At 42.7% G+C, this 20036-nt stretch overlaps 1 protein-coding gene across 2 annotated transcripts in view; it reads right to left on the minus strand.

Annotated features, from left to right (window-relative positions):
* Positions 1-2233: 2233 nt before the first annotated feature.
* NUP58 (nucleoporin 58) overlaps positions 2234-20036 on the minus strand; it is a 47118-nt gene continuing 29315 nt past the window's right edge. The window contains exons 13-15 of one of the 2 annotated variants that reach the window (XM_066583445.1): positions 12915-13013; positions 7804-7899; positions 2234-4002 (exon numbers count right to left, since the gene is read on the minus strand). In XM_066583445.1, the coding sequence (XP_066439542.1) occupies positions 3833-4002; positions 7804-7899; positions 12915-13013 (365 nt within the window). In that variant the 3' untranslated portion in view covers positions 2234-3832. The remainder of the gene's footprint in view (positions 4003-7803; positions 7900-12914; positions 13014-20036) is intronic. The other variant, XM_066583454.1, reaches the window with a different exon arrangement.

Consider the following 20036-nt stretch of genomic DNA (forward strand, 5'->3'; position numbering starts at 1 on the left):
CCCACAACCAGAAAGCTATCTTCTGTGGGCGGCTCCGGCCAGCAGGAGGAAGAGCTGGACCAAGCCAGCTAGATACGTTTCCCCCCAAAGAAAGGCAGCTAGGGCTTAACCTTCTTGCTATTTTAGCATGGGCAGCAGCGATGTGCGATTTTTCACAAGAAAACGCATTGCTGTTGCTACAAAATCGCGGGAACAGAGCGGCGATATCGCTGTCGCCCGTGTGACAGAGACCTTAGACTGACAGACTGCGTTGCTGGCTTCTCGCCAGTGTGTCAGCACCGAGTCAGGAGAATTTACACTGAACGAGAAGCTGGCAATCCAGCAAGTCTTTATGCTGACTGAAAACCAATGATAACGACTTGCAAACAAACAGGGAGAGATTTCTTTGCATTTACACTGAACGATTATCCCTCAAATTCGTTTGTTGAAAGAAATTTTGAGCGATAAATGTCCTTTTACACAGGATGGACTGTTGGGCAAACGATGCCCGACACTCGTCCCAGTGATACTCGCTCCTGTGCTGGTACACTGGAGCAAGTAATCCCTGGCATCACTCACAGCACTGTCACCATGGAAGTGCAGCAGGCCGGGGAGCGTTCTCTCCCCCCTTCCCCTCACCCAACTCCATTTACAGTAAGACAGTGATTCAAAAGTGACCGACTGCTGTGTACACAGACACGTCATTCAGTCGTCGCATGTGTTTATACAAGAAGGTTATCAATCGGATTTCCACAGCAAGACCTGTTTGCTAGACTGAAGGGGTTGTAGTGCTCACCTGAGTACTGCAGCCCCCTCATGCCAGTGAGTAGTAGGAGTCTCAGCAGTGGGAGGTTAACTGATTAATACTTTTGACATGTCAAAATTGATCTAAAAGTGTAGTTGCTCTTTAAATGTTATCTAATAATTTCAACTGGAGGGCTGAAATCTTAACAAAATCCGTCAGCATAAAACTGACAGCTCCTCCCGTTTGGAAGGTGCATTCACTGCCTTCCTACGGAGCTCTTACAGAGGGCTGCATGACAGTGCTAGATCTTGACGAGAGACCAGAGACCGCCTATTATTGCAGAGGGCTGTAATCCACTCCAGGTGATTTTTCTGCTAGTCAGCCTGAGGGGGTAGAGGACCAGCCGCTACATAGGGAGGATGAAATAGACGAGACAGTTGTGTAGTATTGAGTGGCCCTTGTTATGCTATACAGCTTCTGAAAAAAAAAAAAAAAGGACGGGGGAGCCCAGCTTGTGTGCATTCATGACAGACCAGATAATCAGTGTTGTGAAGACCTCCAAGTCATAAACTTGAATGTAGGAGAGACTGCAAACCACGTATGACGTTTTCTAAATGCATGAAAAGAAAAACTCAATGCAAAAAGACAAACATAAGTACATTATTTTCTTTCTGTAGTGACTTGGTAAGATGTATATATTGATTTTTCATGCAGAAAAGGTTTCTTTGGTCTTTAAGTTGTTGTAGTTGTGTTGCATTCAATTTATGTTTCATGACCCTTTAAGACGCTTCTCTTTTCACTTTTGCTTGATCGGGGTAGAAGTAGAAAGTAATAAACAAATATACAGCAACACCTCTGAGATGACCACCCAATATTCCATTTACAAAATTGACTGCTAGGGAGTTGTCTTCTCAAAGACTATGGCCAGGATTTGTAATATGTGGTGACACTTAAAATCTGTCAAGGAAATCTGACCTTAATAAGGGACTGTTCTTTTCAAAGAGATGGTCTTTATTCTATATTCTTTAAAATCTGCTCCAAGCATCACCTTTTTTAGCAAGAGGTGAACCACTAAGAGCAGCACTCCTGCTTTGGACTACCCTACAGTACATGGGTGGCCTATTAACTGCCTTGCTGCAGGGAAAATGTGGTCCACCTGAATGCTGGGGGTTTCAGAAATCAGATCTGCAGCAAGCTGCCTCTTTGAGCACTGAACTATATCAGCCAATTTAGGCAAGATCCCCATACGTCAACGCCAAACCAGCATTTCCTCTCCTCCTCCAATAGCTGTAGTGAAATGCATGCTAGAGCTGATCCAACAGTTCGCTATGTAATCCTTTGTGGCATCCGGGTCATCCGTTTTGATGGTGGGTGCCTCCCTGTGCCGGTTGGAATAACGTATGGAAAGTTCTTCTGTCCAGCTATGGATGGCTTTTCCGCTCTCGCTATTAAGACACTGCACGTTTTCTATGCTTTAGCTACTACACCACAGCACAACTAACATACATCTTAGTAATTCAGCACCATGACTAGTGCCTTACATTCTTTAATCACTTTTTTAAAAGAAGAGAAATATTACAAAAAATGTGAGGGGGGGGGGGGGGGGCGTGCTACAAAATTGTCACAGTTACACAATTCCAGTTTACATACATAGTCAGTATGCAGTACATATACATACACCATAGTGAAAACATGCAAGAGTTATTATTCTTACCAGTTTAATACTAAATGCACAGACATCTATCCATGGAAAATAGACTTCAGTGTCCAAAAACTGCCGGGAAGAAACTCAGGCAACTAAAATGTCTACACAATGTATGCAGGGTTGTGCAAAAGAAAGAAAAAAAGCCGCGCTCTCATAGGGCTGGACAGTTTGAGAATGCAGCTATGCAATGTATATGAATGCATAAGATCCTAATGGCAGAAATGACATTAACCACATAACACGGCGGAGAGCAGAGTCACATCCGCATAGCTTTTCCTATGTGAACAGAACCTCCGATGCTGTACCGCCTATAACATTAAGGGCGCTCTATCTGGATGGACCTGTAGCCGGCGGTGAGACTATAGAAGGATTTCCCCCCACATCTGGTGCAGTGTAATCCAAGGTTTTCCTTTGCAGCTGGAAATAAAGTGCTTCTATAATACAGGAAACCTTTATCTCCAGTTTCTTCACATCTGTCATTACCCCCATATACTGCAAGACTATATGAAGAGTGGCTGGCACATTTAGGCATAGGAAAGACAAAAATAAAACTTTATAGAACCATGCGGATTTTTCTCAACCCTGAAATGCACTGGGTTTATATGGTCCCAAATCTGCTAGATGCCAACAAAACAGATTGCCACTTATAAAGAAAAAAATATGATCTAGACCATTAAAAAATGTATAGGGAAACTAGTATTGGAAAGTGGTGCACATTGAAGAGGAGCTACAGTAAAGCAATTGACCTAGAGGAAAAAAGTGGCAAACTGGCAGAAAGTGGGCATGGCCATCTACATTTTTAGTCTTCAGAGTATAAGGACAATATGGAAAACAAGGCGACCACTGTACCAGACTGTAGTAAAAGGGTTATCGCTAAAGAACTCAACACAAATACACACAGCACAGTTAGTAACACTTCACTTTTAGAGGGATTTTTCAACTTCTAGCTGAAGGAAGCGGACGGCTCCATATATTGCGCAATGGCCCAGGTTAGTACTGCAGGCTAAGTCCTAGTAAAGTAAATGGGATCGACCTGCAGCACCAACCCGGGCCACTGCAAAATGTGCGGAACGGTCTGCTTCCTGTACAAAAAAAAAAAAAAAAAAGCTAGAAGTAGGACAACCCCTTTAGAAGTTATCTATAGAAATACCTTACCATTAAGGCAAATGACAACAATATATCAAATTTCTAGCTTGGAAAATATTTTTTCCATGACATTTTTTGCAGGAAGCCCCTACAATTATGACTTCCGGACATAAAAATAATTCAGGGAGGGAATGAAACATTAAAAAAAAAACAAAAAAAAAAACACGACTTTATAAACCTCTCAGGGAACAATTACAGCACTTGTTTAGAAAAATAGATCTTTCGACGTACTAACTACATTATATTGTCTAAAACGTCTATCTTTTCCCTCGCTTGTTTCCAGCTGGGGGCTTCTTAAGCTGTAGCAGCTGTGATCCAGTCCCAAAACCTGCCGATGAGGAGTTAGATACTCCGAAGGTTAAGCCAGCTGAAGCATTGATCCCGGGATTGCTGAAGTTAAATCCAGATGTAGATGAACTGCCAAATCCTTTAGGGGATAAAATACATTTGAAACCATTAATTTAAGTGAGAAAGGGTTTCCATTTAAATAACTCTACACACTAGCCAAAACATCAGATACATTTCCCTCCACTGATTTGCATTGTGGAACGGTTACATTTTCAGTGTGTGAAACTCAGCGGTGACAAAAACATCATGAAAAAGTTATTTAAAGTGAACCCCCTCACTTAAAGAAATGAAGTTTCGTTCAAGTCGGACATTCCTTTGGGCTTAGATAGGAATGTCAGAATGACTGGACTGTATTGGTTGCCCAGCCCGCCCCTTGTGGAAAGAAATCTTATCGACTAATAGTACACCTTCCAAAATTCTCTTAGTACCTTCAAATGTTCTGTGTGCGAGTCGGTGACACCCTGCCAAATAACTTACAACTCCTGGAGAAAATTAGCTTCTTGGATGAAAAATAGCCAATTACACATTTAAGTGGCAGGTTCACTTTAAATCTCAGAGGACAAAATGAAATAAATGTAAGTAAGACCGAGAGACGAAGAAAACTAATCGGTTCGTTAACTGATCAGTGGTCGCTTTTTCAAATGTAACTCGTGGCACCAACATCAAATGATTACGAAGGTCTCTGCATGCTATGTATTTCAGGGCATGCGAGGAGCATTGTATACTTTGTTTCTTATGCTATATTGCACTCTGGGATTACCACATCAAAAGAAAATGGAAAAAGTGAGAACAATTAAAATGAATTTTCCCAATTTATGTGCAAAAAAAAAATAAAGTAAAAAGCTTTCACTTCAACAATCCTTTTTCGAATTGCACCTGGCACCCCTCAGCAGTTAACTCTGGAGAAGGTTGTGTGTAGCCGCCATATGGGTCCCCTCCAGCGGTAATGTAATACAAGATTGGGCCACGTCCACCAGAGCTGGTCTTTGTTAGCACCTCTTTGTCATAGACTTTCTAAAATATTGGGTATTTCAGTTCCTCACCATTTTCAAGAAGTTTCTGCTTGTTGTGATGAATGACTAGATCCTAAAGGGCTGGGCAAGAACTTTCCTAGGAGGGTTTGCTTGCCTGGTCATCAGGCAGTGTGCTGGTGCCACTGATAACCCAACTAACAAGCAAACCCTTGTTCACTGGGTGATGGAGTCTCTAATGTTGTCAGCAGCGCATCTCCAAGTATAAACAGGCGCAGTGCTGTCGACAATGCTGAAACTATGGGGATGAAAGATTATATGGTCACTAATAGAGCCCGAATCAACATGTACCAGGACTTTACACATGAGTCCCAGTCTTGATCAGCCTCCATCTAGAGTGAATTGCATAAAAGGACCCTTTGTCATAACCACTGGTTGAAAAGCCATACAGTCTAGATGATCCTTAAACACACCAGCAGAAAACTCTTCTCCTGATGGACTTTGAAAATGGCGAATCGAACATCGCTAAACTTTTCGTTCTGTAATAACCTTCACTTGGTATTCTGTTGACAATATGCGATCGCTAGGTGACCGTGGGGGTCCAACCTCTGGGACCACTAATGATTGCCAGAACAGGGGTTTCATGTTTCCCGAGAGACTGACCAGTGTGTGTGCGCTCAGCCACCCCTTAATTCATTTCAATGGAAGCACCGAAAATAGCCAAGTTCAAGCGCTTGATGATCTCCACCTCTCACTGAGATGATTGGAGTGGACTGCTGCTCCATTTATAGTGTCAGTCTTTTGGGGAACACAGGACCCCCGTTCTGGAGATCAGTGGAGGTCTGACTAGTTGGATCACCTCTGGTCAGATAATGATCCCTTATCCTGGAGGCAGAGGATAATTTAATTTCACCAAAATGCTCCTTAAATCTGGAAACTCCTTTAAAAGGGGTTCTGTCACTAGAAAAAACAAACAAACAATACTTACCTATTTCTCCCTAAGCAGTCTTCTTACCGCATCTTCTCCTGGCTCCTGCAGTCCCCCCGGGTCATGTCACCTCCAGTCATTTAGATTCTCTGCTTCCTGTGAGGTTACGTACATTGCTGGCAGTCACCTTCCTGCAGGTCACTAGTGACGTAGCATTCCCTGCCTAGCAGGGAATACCAAGCTAATTGCTAAGACTGCGCATGCACACTGTCCTGCCGTGAATGTTCATATACTTTTGACGCGAGACAGCACGCATGCGGAGTCTTAGCAATAGCTCGGCACTCCCTGCCAGGCTGTGAATACTACGTCACTAGTGACGTAGCTTACATTGACATGAAGGAAGGAGACTGCCAAGAATGGATACTCCGTCACCGGAAGAAGTAGAATCGGCCGGCTGGAGGCGACGTCACACGTGGGACTGCAGGAGCCAGGAGAAGATCGTGAGGAGAAGATGCTGCCATGGCCAAGTCCATCATTTGTCTTTCAAAATAAGTGTTGATCTGACACAGACCACAAGCATTGTTTCTCTACATTTTTAACAGCAGTTTCACAGCATCTGTATTAATTGTTAAGGTGTCCTGGAGCTCTTCTAGGAACTCCGGTAAATACTATACAAAATTCTCAGAGCCCTTGGGACAGGTAGGAATATTGGGCTTTTTGTAGCTTGTGCTGTACTAATTGAGGCCTCTCTTCCCAAAGTGTATAAACACAAGTTCAGCTGAGTTTATGTTGAAAAGAAGTTAAAGGAAAACAGCAGCTAAACGGTCTTAAAAGGGGATTTCATATGAAGACAACCCTATGTCATAGGCCCCATTTAGCCATATGGACCTGGTAGATAGGGCTTCAGAACAGAGCAGCTCTAGGTCTTGTGGACTCGATCTACCCATACATTACATAGCCATTCAGCTGAAGGGCTAGCATGTAATACAGTGTTTCCCCTGAAAATAAGACCGTGTCTTAAATTAAATTTTGTTCAAAAAGGTTTACCTTTTTTACATGTATAGCTGCCTGGACACTATTTAAATTCACTTTTTAATTAACTGTTAGCAGGGCTTAATTTTGGAGTAGGGCTTATATTTCAAGCATCCTCAAAAAGCCTGAAAAATCATTTTGCATCCTCATAAATTCGGGAAAATCATGCCATGTCTTATTTTCAGGGAAACAGGGTACATTTTCCCTGCATTGCTTACAGCATTTCCCCAGTGAGAACCAGGGCATTATGAAGTAAGACCCACAGTGCAGCTCATCAGTATCATAGAGATGAATGGGAGAGCGTGTGCTTAGACCCGTCTGAAAAGAGGCGCGCTGTGTTTACACACTAGCTTCGCAGGGACACGGCACAGAAATTGGGTACCCTGTAAGTATGAAACAGCTCCCGAACTCAACATTCCCTCACCCTTGGACCCCATAATAGTTTATGGGGCTCAAAGCTGATGACAGGTTCCTTTTAAAGTCTGAAGAGAAGTGACAGTAATAAATAACATATAACCCCTGTAAAAGGTGATTTTCACCATTTTCTTTTGCAAAGCCATGGCATTAGGCCTCCTGTCCACAGGCGATTCCGCATTGCGTTATCCGTGGCAGTAAACCTCACGCGGGTAATGCAATGAACGCTTTCCATAGGATAACTATGGAAAGCGCAGCCCGATGTACACAAGTGGAAATCCACTGCGATTTTCCGCTTGCATATTACAATTTCTGCATGCCGCAATGAACCTATCATAATGATAGGTTCATTGCGAAAAATCGCGGTGACTTTAGGGTTCTCCCACTGCGTTAAAACGCTACGCCCGTGGACAGGCGGCCTTAGAATTTGCGATGACTTGTAGGCCCTTTCCCTTGGGGCATGTCTGAGAGCATTTACAGAAATGCTTTATATAGGCTACTCAGTTATATACAAACACAAACACACAATACAAACCTGCACTGAGGCTTCCAGATGGTTTATTTGCAGCTCCAAAGCCAAAGGTGGAGGCTCCAGAGGTGTTACCTCCGAAAGCAGAACTACTTCCAAATCCTAGTGGGACAGTATTAGACAAAACACAAGTAACATAATTTGTAACACAGACAGTTACAAGGATGATAAGTAACAAACAATCTACAATCTCCACCAAACGCAAATCATGCGCTAGATGTCTTTAGTGCATCATTTATGAAAAAAAGGACAACTGGAAACCCCCTTATATATTCAGCGTATCAGATGTCAAGTTGCAATGCCTACCCTAAGCTCATGAGGGGGGTCTTCAAATGAACAGCAAGTCTGGATTCACACAAGCATGCGTTTTCAGCGTATATTTGCAGCCTGTTACGGCAGATTTGACTTTTGCATATTTGCACATGGATCTGCATATTTTACAGTACTTCTACGTGCGCAATTGCGCGCACAACAAAAAACACACACCAATGACCTCGGCCATTAAAATGGCCAATTGTATTCAAAAACCCTTTCCCTGCACAAATACACAGGAAAATGGAGCATGTTGCATATTTTTTTGCACGACTGAAATGCGCAGACCAAATACGCACATGTGAACGAAGCCATTGAAATCAGTGTGTTCTATTTTTTTTTGTATTCCACGTTGTCTGAATCCGGCCTTAGGGTAAAACCGTTACACTTCATTATACCTACAGCGGGGTGCGAAGATCTGAGCATGTCAAGGGGGAAAAAAAACAAACAGTCATGCTCCACCCCACTCGGTCCCCGTTGTAGGTATAACAGTTATCAATATTGTACACTGCTCCTTTAAGCCATGGGAGTTAATATTTTTGTGAAATGGTTTCATAGATTCTATTGAGTATATTTCACATCAAAATATTGTATTACTTCATTTATTTATTTTTTTTACATAAATGACTTCTAAATGTAAGTGTATTTTAAGGCCCCCTGCACATGGGCGGAAATTCCGCAGCGGGATTCCCCGCAGAATTTCCACCCGTACACGCCTGCATAGGATTGCATTACAACACGTAATCCTATGCAGACGGCCGTGGTTTGGCCACGCAGAAAACAAACCGCGGCAGGCTCTATTTCTGTGCGGGGCTCACGGAGCCCCGCACAGAAATGTCACTCCCCGGCCACCGGCTCCGGTCTGCGCATGCGGCGGCTGCCGGCACATGAAAGATCTGGGGCCGCGGGAGCGGGTGAGTAACGCGCTGCTCTCTGCAGAGGCTCAGGTCGTGTCCTGCTGCGAGAATTCTCGCAGCGGGATCCGACCCGGTCGTCTGCAGGCGGCCATAGTTAGGCTTTCAAGGCTATCAGTCACCAGACAGAGGCTTCATGTTAGGGTTTCTTATAGACGCCCTAACAAAAGTGCTATGCATCCATGCAGCCGAAAGGAGCTGGCACATGAGCCCTCTTGCCACAATGGATGCAGCCAGAGATCGATATGGAGAAAATAGTTTCTATTGTTTCTTTTAGTGCATTTCCGGATACAAATCATGTACAGAATAAATAGCCTTAAATGTCGTGGCAAAAAAATTAAAAATAACTATACATTTCACAAATCTCCATACAAAGTAGCAAGCAAGTATCAAATAAGCAAAGATGGTGCTAAAAGAGGAAGGAAGTTTCAAGGCAACTAAGCCACCTGAATTGGCAAGGCTATTAAAGATTTGAGATTTCAGTTTCTTCAAAGCTCAAAGCCAGACAATAGTAAAGAGGAAACAGTATACAGACTAGTAATAAGCAGAGGCTGAAGGGTAACTAAACGCTTTAAAAACTTTTGAAATGTTATAGTGACATGTCAGAAGTTTTAATCAGTGGGGTCCAGGTGCTGAGAAACAGTCTGGTAGAAGCGCTCATCTGAATGTTGTACCTGTTCGGCCGTCTGTCACCGCTTGGAGAAACTCTATGGAATCTGTACACTGCGCACAATGACAGCCCAAAGAGCCGAGTGCATCTGACCGTTCATTTTATTGATCAGTAGGGGTCTCAGCACCTGGGCCGCACCAATCAAAACTTCTGCCATGTCGCTATGTCAGAAGTTTTAAAAAACTTTAGTTATACTTTAAGGAACAAGAGGGTTACTGATGCATGCAGATGTGTGACATAAAAGGAGGCCCGACAATATATTTCCATCACATTCTAAGGGCTTATGCCCACGACATGGGATATGCCCGCGGATTTACGCAATTAAACAAAAATGTGCCTGCGAGTGATCGCGGACTTCCATGGATTAATGGAGACCTTACCCGGGTAAATCCGCGGAAAATAGAACATGCCGCGTTTTTTTCCCCCCTCGGTAGAATTCCACATGTGAGCATTGGCAGGCAGAAAGCCATTAGGTTCAATAGAACCTAATAGCTGAGGAATTCACGCACGTTTTTCCGCAGCAGGAAACACGCAGCGATTCCGTTCATGGGCATTCACCCTGAGTCTATGACAAGGACAAACTTTGATGGAAGTTGTACTGACAATATAATATACATACCCACAGGCCCACATGCAAGATCCTCTATTTAACTTATGGCACTAAAGGCTCCGAGAACAGACATAAGACTTAGGGTGTCTATACTCAGATATAGATCGCCCAAATCTCACGATTTTGGTTGGAACGACCAATCGTCGGATGTGTAAGGGTTACTTCACACGGGCAACTATTGCTCCTGTGAGCTGAAGTAAGCAACTGAAGGATTTCTTGCTCAGCACCCATGTGTGCTCCATGTTTACATGTGATTTTTCAGCCAGTAGTGGACTTGTGTAAAGCTACTCTAAGGGTCCTTTTACACGGGTCAACAAATCAGATTCCAGTGATCAGCGAGAAACTGAGCGATTGTCATGCAGTGTAAAAGCATGCACAGATTAAATTATTTTTTTCTCTCTTTTCCCCGAAGGAGTGCAGGAACATTTAGGGCGCATTCAGATGACCGTATATCGGCCGGGTGTTCACGCCGGCTGATATATGGCGTCTCTCTCTGCAGGGGGAAGAGGCTGGAAGATCCGGGAGTAGTGCTCTGAGCTCCCGCCCCCTCTCTGCCCCTCTGCACTATTTGCAGTGAGAGGAGGTGGGACAGGGCAGGGCTAAGTTTCAGGAATAAGCTCCACCCCCCATCCCACCTCTCCTCATTGAAAATAGTGCAGGGGGGTGGAGGAGGAGGCAGAGAGGGGGCGGGAGCTCAGAGCACTGCTCCCGACTCTTCCAGCTTCCTCCCCCTGCAAAGAGAGACGCAGTATATCGGCTGGGCGTGAAAACCCAGCCGATATACGGTCTTCTGAATGCACCCTTAGTCTGTGGATTACTGCAATTAAGGATTTAAAGGGGATATAAAAAAAAAATAATAAAATTCCCTTTTAGGCTGGACATCCACATGCAGAATTTAATGCAGTTTTTGTTGCAATTTTTGAGCCAAAGCCAGAAGTGGATCCAGTAAAAAAGAAGTAGTTTAAGTCCTTCCTTTATATTTCCCATCTCATTTTGATTCCACTTCTGGCTTGCACTCAAAAAAACTGCATCAAAAACTGCCACAGAAAACTAGCATGTGCGATTCCAGTCCAACTCTGTTTTATGCAGCCCTCCAGATAAATCACACCTAATTCCATGTAACGTGACCATGCGCCTCCCCTGCTCCGAGCCCGTCATATATACACGCAGCTGTAACCTCGCACAGCCCACTGTTACACGTTTTACTGCCGTGTGATGGTAGACAGCTGCAATGGCTGCTCTGTCCTTAAGGTTAAAGTGATGTCTTTATGGCTATACCACGGTTTATATGGTAATGAAGCCTGAAAAACTGTTTCAATTGTAAAAGCACAACAAAGAAAGTCAGCAGAGCCAGGATGACATACAGACATGAGCCGCCAGAGCAAGAATAAGGATTTTGATTGCATCAAACCTAGATCAGCTGTTCCCCCATGCCAATGCCTGTGTGTACAGTAGCCTGTAGTGGTGGAGACCTTTTTTGTTTGAATAAAAGGCACATTTCAGGTTTTATGTAACAGAGTATGCCGATAAAAAAACGAAAACCGGAACACGTCCCTAAATGACCAGAACAAATACGGAAAATTCACACCATATTTCGATACAAAAAAGACTAACGATCCTTCTCCTAAATAGTATATGCGTAAATTGGAGTAGGCTAATGAGTATATGACTGTTGTAAAGATTGTAATTTTTTTTGTACTGCACGTACAGAAATATAAACAAATATGGTTATGATGTTTTATGTATTTTGGTTTTATTTCATAACAAATAAATGTTTTTTTTTATTTTGGGCATAAAATAACAAATATATAAAATATGAAACTTGATAAAAATATGATTTTTCGGTTTTTCAAGTGTAAATAGGGAGGTGTTCCGGTTTTCAGAGAATTTTTTCATCTTGATTTTTGAAATCCGCATACTCTATTACATAAAACCTGAAATGTGCCTTCCATTCAGACAAAAAAGGTCTCCGACACAGACCCGTAAAGAGCCCTTTTCCTGCCCGAAGGAAACACTTACGAACATGGCGCATTCATCTCGGCTGGTATTGCATGCCGAGTCACATATACTTCAGTGGGACTCAGAATGCAATACCAGCGGGGACCACTGAGCAAGGAATAGAGCTGTCTACTTCCTGCAAAAAATAGATACATACACAAAGGCCCTGGGTCGAGAGAACAACTCATTAAATCGGAGGGATACAAGCAGCGAACCCCCACCTATCTGCCATTTATGACCTTTTTTTTTGCAAGGTGGGAATATACATGGTAATTAATGTCCATTTTAGGGACCTTATTTAGTCCAAGTCTTCAGGTAAAGATTTGTTTACATTCACACTGTTTTGAAAGCTAAATTATTATATATATATATATATATATATATATATATATATATATATATATATATATATATATATATATATATATATATAATTTTTTTTCTCCTTTTTTATATTCATTTTGCCTCTTAACTGTTTGCCAGGCAGAGCTCTGCACTTTTGGTGGCAGCTGTGGCTGGTATACAGTCCCATTCCCCAATGTTCCTATATCACAAGAGTACTTTCTAATACTGTAATTTAGATTTGCAATAATAGAAGAATATAAAAAAGTACCTCCGAGATTTGAAGAGCCCAAGCCAGCCGGCTGCAGAGCAGTACTCAAAGCTGAGCCGAATGGTGCTCCAAAACCCATTCCCAGAGAAGGCCGAGGCCCTAGTAATGAAGAGTAAACAAAAAAAAGACACAAAAGGAAAAAAAAAAAAGAAACAAAACAAAAAGAAAACAAAAAAAAACTTTCCTTACTTGAAAAATTAAACAAAAAACTTAAAAAAGGCAGAGAGGTAAGACCAGCTAAGATACAACCATAAAGAGCAAACTCCTACAGTCATTGATTAAACACTAACAGGTGACCATTGGCCTTGTATAGCAACGGCTATTCCTCCTGACTCCCTACTACACATGCAGAGTGTGGGTCTGCTCAATGCGGAGAGGGGAAGAAGCTGCTAACAAAGGATCCCGATAGTGCAATCTAACATGCCAGATTTAGCTTTTCTCCTGACCCCCATACACCTTAGTCAGAGAGTTCGTCCAACATTCATGTAATGTGTATGACAACCTTAAAAGGGGTTCCCCAGGAAGGAACTTTTTGTCAAACAGGTCCAAAGTGGTGAAATAAATTAAAAGCCATACTCTTCTCCCCCGTTGCAGCAGAGTGGGGTACGGCTTCTTTTAACGTTATTTCATCACTTTGGGTGAAGGGAAGAAGTTTCCTCCTTGGATAACCCGTTTACTACAGAGCAAGGCTACTGCCGAGACCGGATCTGTGGTGGGAGTAACAGCAGTGATATAAAGAACACAACCATAGAGAATTGTTTATTCCATTTATTTTTCATATTCAAAAAAGGTTCAAAGAAAGGGTAACAAGATGACAATTCAGTTTCACACACAGGGTATCTGGAACTTCGTATGCTGGGGGGGGGGGGGGGGGATTTACATGAAACAAGTTATATTACGTGTCTGCTTGTGCACTGAAACACATAGTTTTACCCAATCCAGCATATTGTAACCCTGATGACCCAGGGGAGGTGGATGTATAGAAAAAAAATACAGCAGTTTGAAAATTAAAAAAAAATTGGAGAAAAAAAAAATGGCAAAAATGAGAGCAGAATATAATGGGATCTTCCGAACATATTAGCCACAATTTATCATCAGGCAGTTCCTACACTGAACCTGTAAGGATTCTTTAGTTCTCCTGCAGTGTACAGTTTAGTAAATGCTTTCATTCCTCATGAATTACAAAATTCTGGAGAATATTTGATTAGAATTTTGCTTGTGCCGTTCCTCTGTTATTGCTCCTGGAAACGTATCTACAAATGGGCATTACCATTCCACTTGTTAATAGGGCACAAGAGGACTGCAAGTAAGAACTAAAAACGGGCATGTCAGGAGAGCCGATGGCTCCTCTAACTTTGCTCACATCCGAGTTCATTGCCATCTACAGTAGTACCTTATCAACCAGAATGTATAAGCCGCCATTTGCTCAAGAACCCTTGGAGTTACAGAACAAACTACTTTTATGTCTACTAGACATAAAATGTAGAATAGCCTTGTGAAAAAAAAAATTATAATAATCCTTTACTTAAAGGGGTTATCCCAAAATTGAGTTATCCATCCACATTGTTAAAACTCCTAGTGATTGCGAATTGGGGGGTGAGGTGGGGTGGGGTTGGGTGGGGGAGAGTCTCGTGTTCCCTACTCTCCCTCACTGCACCTCCCAAGATGGGAAGGATGAATGAAGCATGGGTTCAGCAAGTGCATTGCCGCTCCATTCATTCCCAAAGTGTCAAACGCTTGGGCGCTGTTCCGCAGTGATGTAGAGATTGAAGGGGAGGTGCAGTGAGCCCGCAGTAAGGAAAAATAGGGAACATGGGACCCCCACCGATCATACTTCTCACCCATCCACAGGTTAGGGGATAAAAAAAGTCAGTCTTGGGAATACTCCTTTAACTTAAGGCAAATATTCTGATGACCCTCGGAAAGTGTGTGCAAATATATCAAGCATAGAAGTACGATTACTCATTAAAAAGAACTAATTAAAGCACTACCAGGAACGTTATAGGCACCAGAACTGTTCAGGTCCAACATATAGAGCATTCTAGGTCATCATCTTGTGTCGGCACATACCTATATACAAGATGGCGCAGCAGATATAGGTCATGATAAAGTATAAATGTGTTTGGTCAAAATCATCACTGAAGAAGCCTACAAGTTCCCCCTCAGACTCTGTCTCCCGAAAAGCAGTCCCCAGTCCCCTCAGGTCAATAATACAGACCCACAAACAATCCGTGTGCCACCGAATGGCACTTTCAAGGAGCACCAGCAATAATATGGCACAATATCAAGAACCACCTCTGGTTTCCACCCACGCTCTAAGAAGTGATAGGTTAAAGCGACCCTCCGGGCTGGGCAAACAAAGATGGCTGAACCGATTCTGACTACCTGATGATGCACACTGTATGTATCGGTAGTCCAATACTTGCTGCTCTGACAGATCGGCGCTGCTCATGTGGACAGCGCTGGTTAATCAAAGCAGGTGCTGTGTCTTAAGGCCCTTTTACACGCAAAGACAATAGTTTAAAAATGGCAGAACAACTGAACGAACTGCCAACAATTTTGCATAAAACACCTGTAGTGAATGTCTTTAATCTCCTGCATTTCACCCCAGGAGTTGTTTGCTCAGCTGGGCGTGTGTTTAGGAGATTGTTATTGCATAAACACTTTGCCCAGCTGAGCAACCATCTGACCGACACATTCCACTGTCTTAGTCATTGTATTCACTGAATATGCAAAGAAAAACAAAGCCATCGCATAGCCTCTGGAAACACTGAACAAACTGCATTCAAAGAATTTCCAGCCGCCAAATGATGGCCTTTATGCCAGCCTAAAAACCTTGGCTAACGAGAATTGAACGAATCGTGCACAACTGCCCGCGTTTACATGCAATGATTATCGCTCATTTTCGGCAGTTTTAATGCATCTTGAGCAATAATTGCTGCGTGTAAAAGGGCCTTTAGACTAATGATGGGCCCTCTTACACGGAACGATCATCAATAAGATGGCAGGAATCTGAATGATAATCGTTCAGTGTAAATATGCCTGCAAGATCTGAATGACGAAGTTGATTTTGTTCGTATTGAGCAGGCATAAAAATCAAACAACGATCGGTGTAAATAAAGGACTTCCCCCATGATTTTAGTGTGGCGTTTCATATTAAATATGAATCCTGCTGGAGTATGGTGCACCTTGGCACACACCTCAATTGCTCTGGTGTATGGGTGAGCAAAAATATATTTAAAAAATTCTACGCACCACTGTTTCCCAATAAAATTCCCTAAAACCCAGAAAGGGTGCTCTTATAGCATAAGAGTCAGTCACATTGAAGTCAATGGACCTCCAATAAACTCAGAAGGTACAAGTCATCTTTAAAAAATGGTCCAAAACAAGATCACAACACTCCGAATAGAATTCGAGTGTAAAGGGCCTTACATACATGCAGATGAAAGGGAACGTTCGTTCATTCTATTATCTGCTAATATATATATATATATATATATATATATATATATATATATATATATATATATATATATATATATATATTTACATTCCCATAATAAAAAAGAGCAAATGCTTGTTTGTCAGGCAATCACATTTTACGTGGCACCAAAAATTGTGCGGCGTTAGCAGCACATCGCTCTGGGTTGGGTGTCCTAATGACATTTGGGCACATACATTATAGCAGATCGCTTAATGTAAAGGGAGCTGAACAAGAGGCGATCAGATTTCCTGACCGGCGCTCCTTCCTGGTACAAAATCTGCCAGTGTAAACAAACCTTTATGTGTTTATTTGCCAAGACATGGGCACCGTACCAAACACATAAAAGGTCTTTCATCCAGTGTCGCCTTCTCTACAATTTGCCTACGAGTCGTCCACAAGCCACGATGTCAACCGCTGTGCATCCCCTTCTCTATATGGATTTGCACTGTGTATCGTCTTTAGAATTAGCGCTAGTTTTTGTGTAGTCACTGACATTGGAAGACTTTCAAGAAGGGAATAGCCTTTCAGGTTTCAAAATACACGTCAAAGCTGTAACAATAAGAGGCAGTGACGTCTCAGCCTACTGTTCCGATATAAAAAAAAAAAAATCTTCACATCTCATTAAATAGTAACATAATGTCTTAATATTAGTCTTCTAGTCACTTCTACCCGCATACTAATATAGCAACCGGTAACTGAGAACTATCAGCATCACATTTTTGGGGTTAAGTAGTCATTTAGTGTTCTCAGATCAACAATCTGTACAGTAAAGCAAGTCAGTTTAATATTCGTACAATTTTTCCTACAGTAGAATAGTAAATAAACATAAAAATGTAGCGAATGAGATAAAATACGCCAAAGCTCGCAACATTCAAGCCACAAATACAAACTCCGAACCTTGTAACTGAGTAAAATGCAGAATAAATACGAATTACTATGAACATTCATGAACTATTGTGTTAAAGGGACACTGCAATGTGTATTTGCCGTGAATCTTTCCCGGACGGACTGACAAGGGCGCATGGGTGCAATGCCAGTCCAGCTAGGAAAGAGTCGCAGCACATCTGCCAGTTTGCTCAGTGGGGTGTCGCTGAATGCACGATGTCTCCAGCAGGTGGAGCTGGAGACGTCACGAAGTACTGAATGGGCGGGGGTTTCATGTGCGATGGGCAAGGATACAGTTGGACCGCAGGCACAGAGGGAACGCCCATCAGATGGCGCTACCCTCATTTGTAGACAGCCCAAAGACCGGGCTATAATTGGGCAAGTGAAGTCACACTGGAAAATAAAAAAAAGGTACCATTATACTCTTCGTAGCATTCAATTTGCCCAAATCTGTTGGCAGACTTCCTGTAAAGGCCACTCCAGCAAAAGCATATTTTTCCATCTCGGTACCCCCTTCACCTGGTCTCCTGACTCTGCAGGTCTTCCTATAGAATGCAGACACTTACACTTGTACCATCACTGCCTGCTAGGAGGACACTGTGTATGTTCACCTAAATGAACTACACACCATAATTACAGTGATAAATACACAGTCAGGAGGATGAACCATCATCTCCTTCATTATAACTGTGTGACATGGGCCTCTAATCATCAGCAGTAACGGTGGTAGGAGTTTGTGTCCTCCTCTAACGAGTTTGTGTGATAGCGTCCCATCACACAGGTGTTATGCTGCTTGCAGAGCCCGTCACAGCCATGTGCATTAGGCCTAAAAAGTCTACAGCAGGGGAAAAAAATCTAATTCAGTGTCTTCAACGAGATGCAGGTGTTAGAAGAAAAAAAAAAACCCCACAAAATAATATTATATTTTATATAATAAATATATTTCCAAAACTGCAATACATTCTTCATTAAAAATGGGTGTTAAAAAGCTTTGAACTACTTAAGGCTCTGTCCACAATGGAGTTTCAACCTACTTTCATTCCGCCATCATTATAGTAAACCCTTTTATGTTTAACAACTGGCTCTCAGGAAAGTCCAACACTTGTTTCTATATAAATCTGACCCATCATGGAGCCTCGGGTCAGATGTGAATGAAGTCTCATGTGCGAGACCCCCCTTATGGATCTGTAATACAACACCCATAAAATCTATAGCTCATACTGCACCTCTAGTGTCATAAGGGAGCACAGAGCATGCTGTGTGACAGAAGGAATGCTTCCCAATGAATAGAAAGGTCCTGTATAAAGCAACATAAGGGGAGATTTATCAAGTAAAAACGGGCGTATAAAAGACAAATCTTGGCATGAGGCTAGCTTTCACAAAAGTTTTGCAACATTTTTTCATCTTCACCCGCCTATGCCAATTTCTGCCCAAAAGGGGTGTGGCAGGGAGGGATGTTGCCGCCATGTACCAGGACTGTGTCACATTGAAACGAATGGAGCCGCGGCCGTGCTTGCACAACCTATTTACTGATATGTTAGGGAAAATAGGGAGAGCCTGGCATTGTGAAATAGGAGGAACACAGTCCTCCCATCCTCAGGATCAGTGGGGGTCCCAGGGGACAGACCTCTACTGAGTTATCAGTTTTCACCTATAAATGGGTGAAAACTTGAAATTACGGCCATTAACCAGCTTTCACACGCCCCAGAAGAAAAAGGGAGGAGGAGGAAGATAGATAGATAGATCACACAAGACTTGTGCGATGCGAGATGCACGAATATGAACACTATTCTTTTGACGAGAGTCATATACATGAGTGATGCGGGAAACAGTCGCGTCATGCACTATATTTTCACGTTCCTCGGAATGTATAGCCCATTGTTTTCAATGGGACAGGGAAACACATCACATCACTATTGAAAACAATAGGAAAAGCTTGCTGATCCTCCGATGTGGCTGAAGGCCGTGCCAGAAGATCGTCATTATACTTTAGTGATGGGCGTTTTTGCCAAAAAATGCCTCGCATCTGCGAGTAAATCGTATGTTGGCGAGCAAAATATCGGGCAGTTTTACAGTCTGATATCGCGCTCGCCCGTGTGTAGGTAGTCTAAATCTCCCCCATGGTGTGGGTACTTTCGCTATCAATTAATTTCTTACAAGGGTTGACTCATGAATGCAACTCCTTTTCAGAAGGAAGCGGTCCTGGAAATCAGTTGACTAAAAGGTAAGACTAGCTTTAGAGACCTGGAAAGCTGCAGCGGGCCATATATATATATATATAGTATAACATTCCAGCCACTGAAACTAATGTAATTATGATCTTGTAATACATGGGTGGGCAAACGCGCAACAGTGCGAACTGATCATGGTTAGCATCCCTCTGGCTTAAGGGCTAATGCCCAAAGACGGATTTATGCCACATTCCCCGTGGCATAAATCTGCTGCGGAATAATGCAGCTATTAGGTTTTATTGAACCCAATAGCTCAATCTTCACATGCGGGATTCAACCGCGGGGAGAAAAAAAAATTTTTTTTTAAATTCGCAGCATGTTGTATTTTACTGCGTTTTTCTGCGGCGGGAGTTCTTTATTAACAGTATTAATTGAGACTGCGGATAAAAACAACCCTTTTTTTTGTGATCGCCAGCAGGGACTTTTTTGTTTAACCCCACGGTGTAAAACCGCGGGCGTATCCCGCTCCGTCCGTGGGCATACGCCCTAAAGAAAGGGGTCCGGAGCGGTAAACTCTTCACA

The sequence above is a fragment of the Eleutherodactylus coqui genome, chromosome 1 (assembly GCF_035609145.1).
Source record: "Eleutherodactylus coqui strain aEleCoq1 chromosome 1, aEleCoq1.hap1, whole genome shotgun sequence".
NCBI classification, from domain to species: Eukaryota; Metazoa; Chordata; class Amphibia; order Anura; family Eleutherodactylidae; genus Eleutherodactylus; species Eleutherodactylus coqui.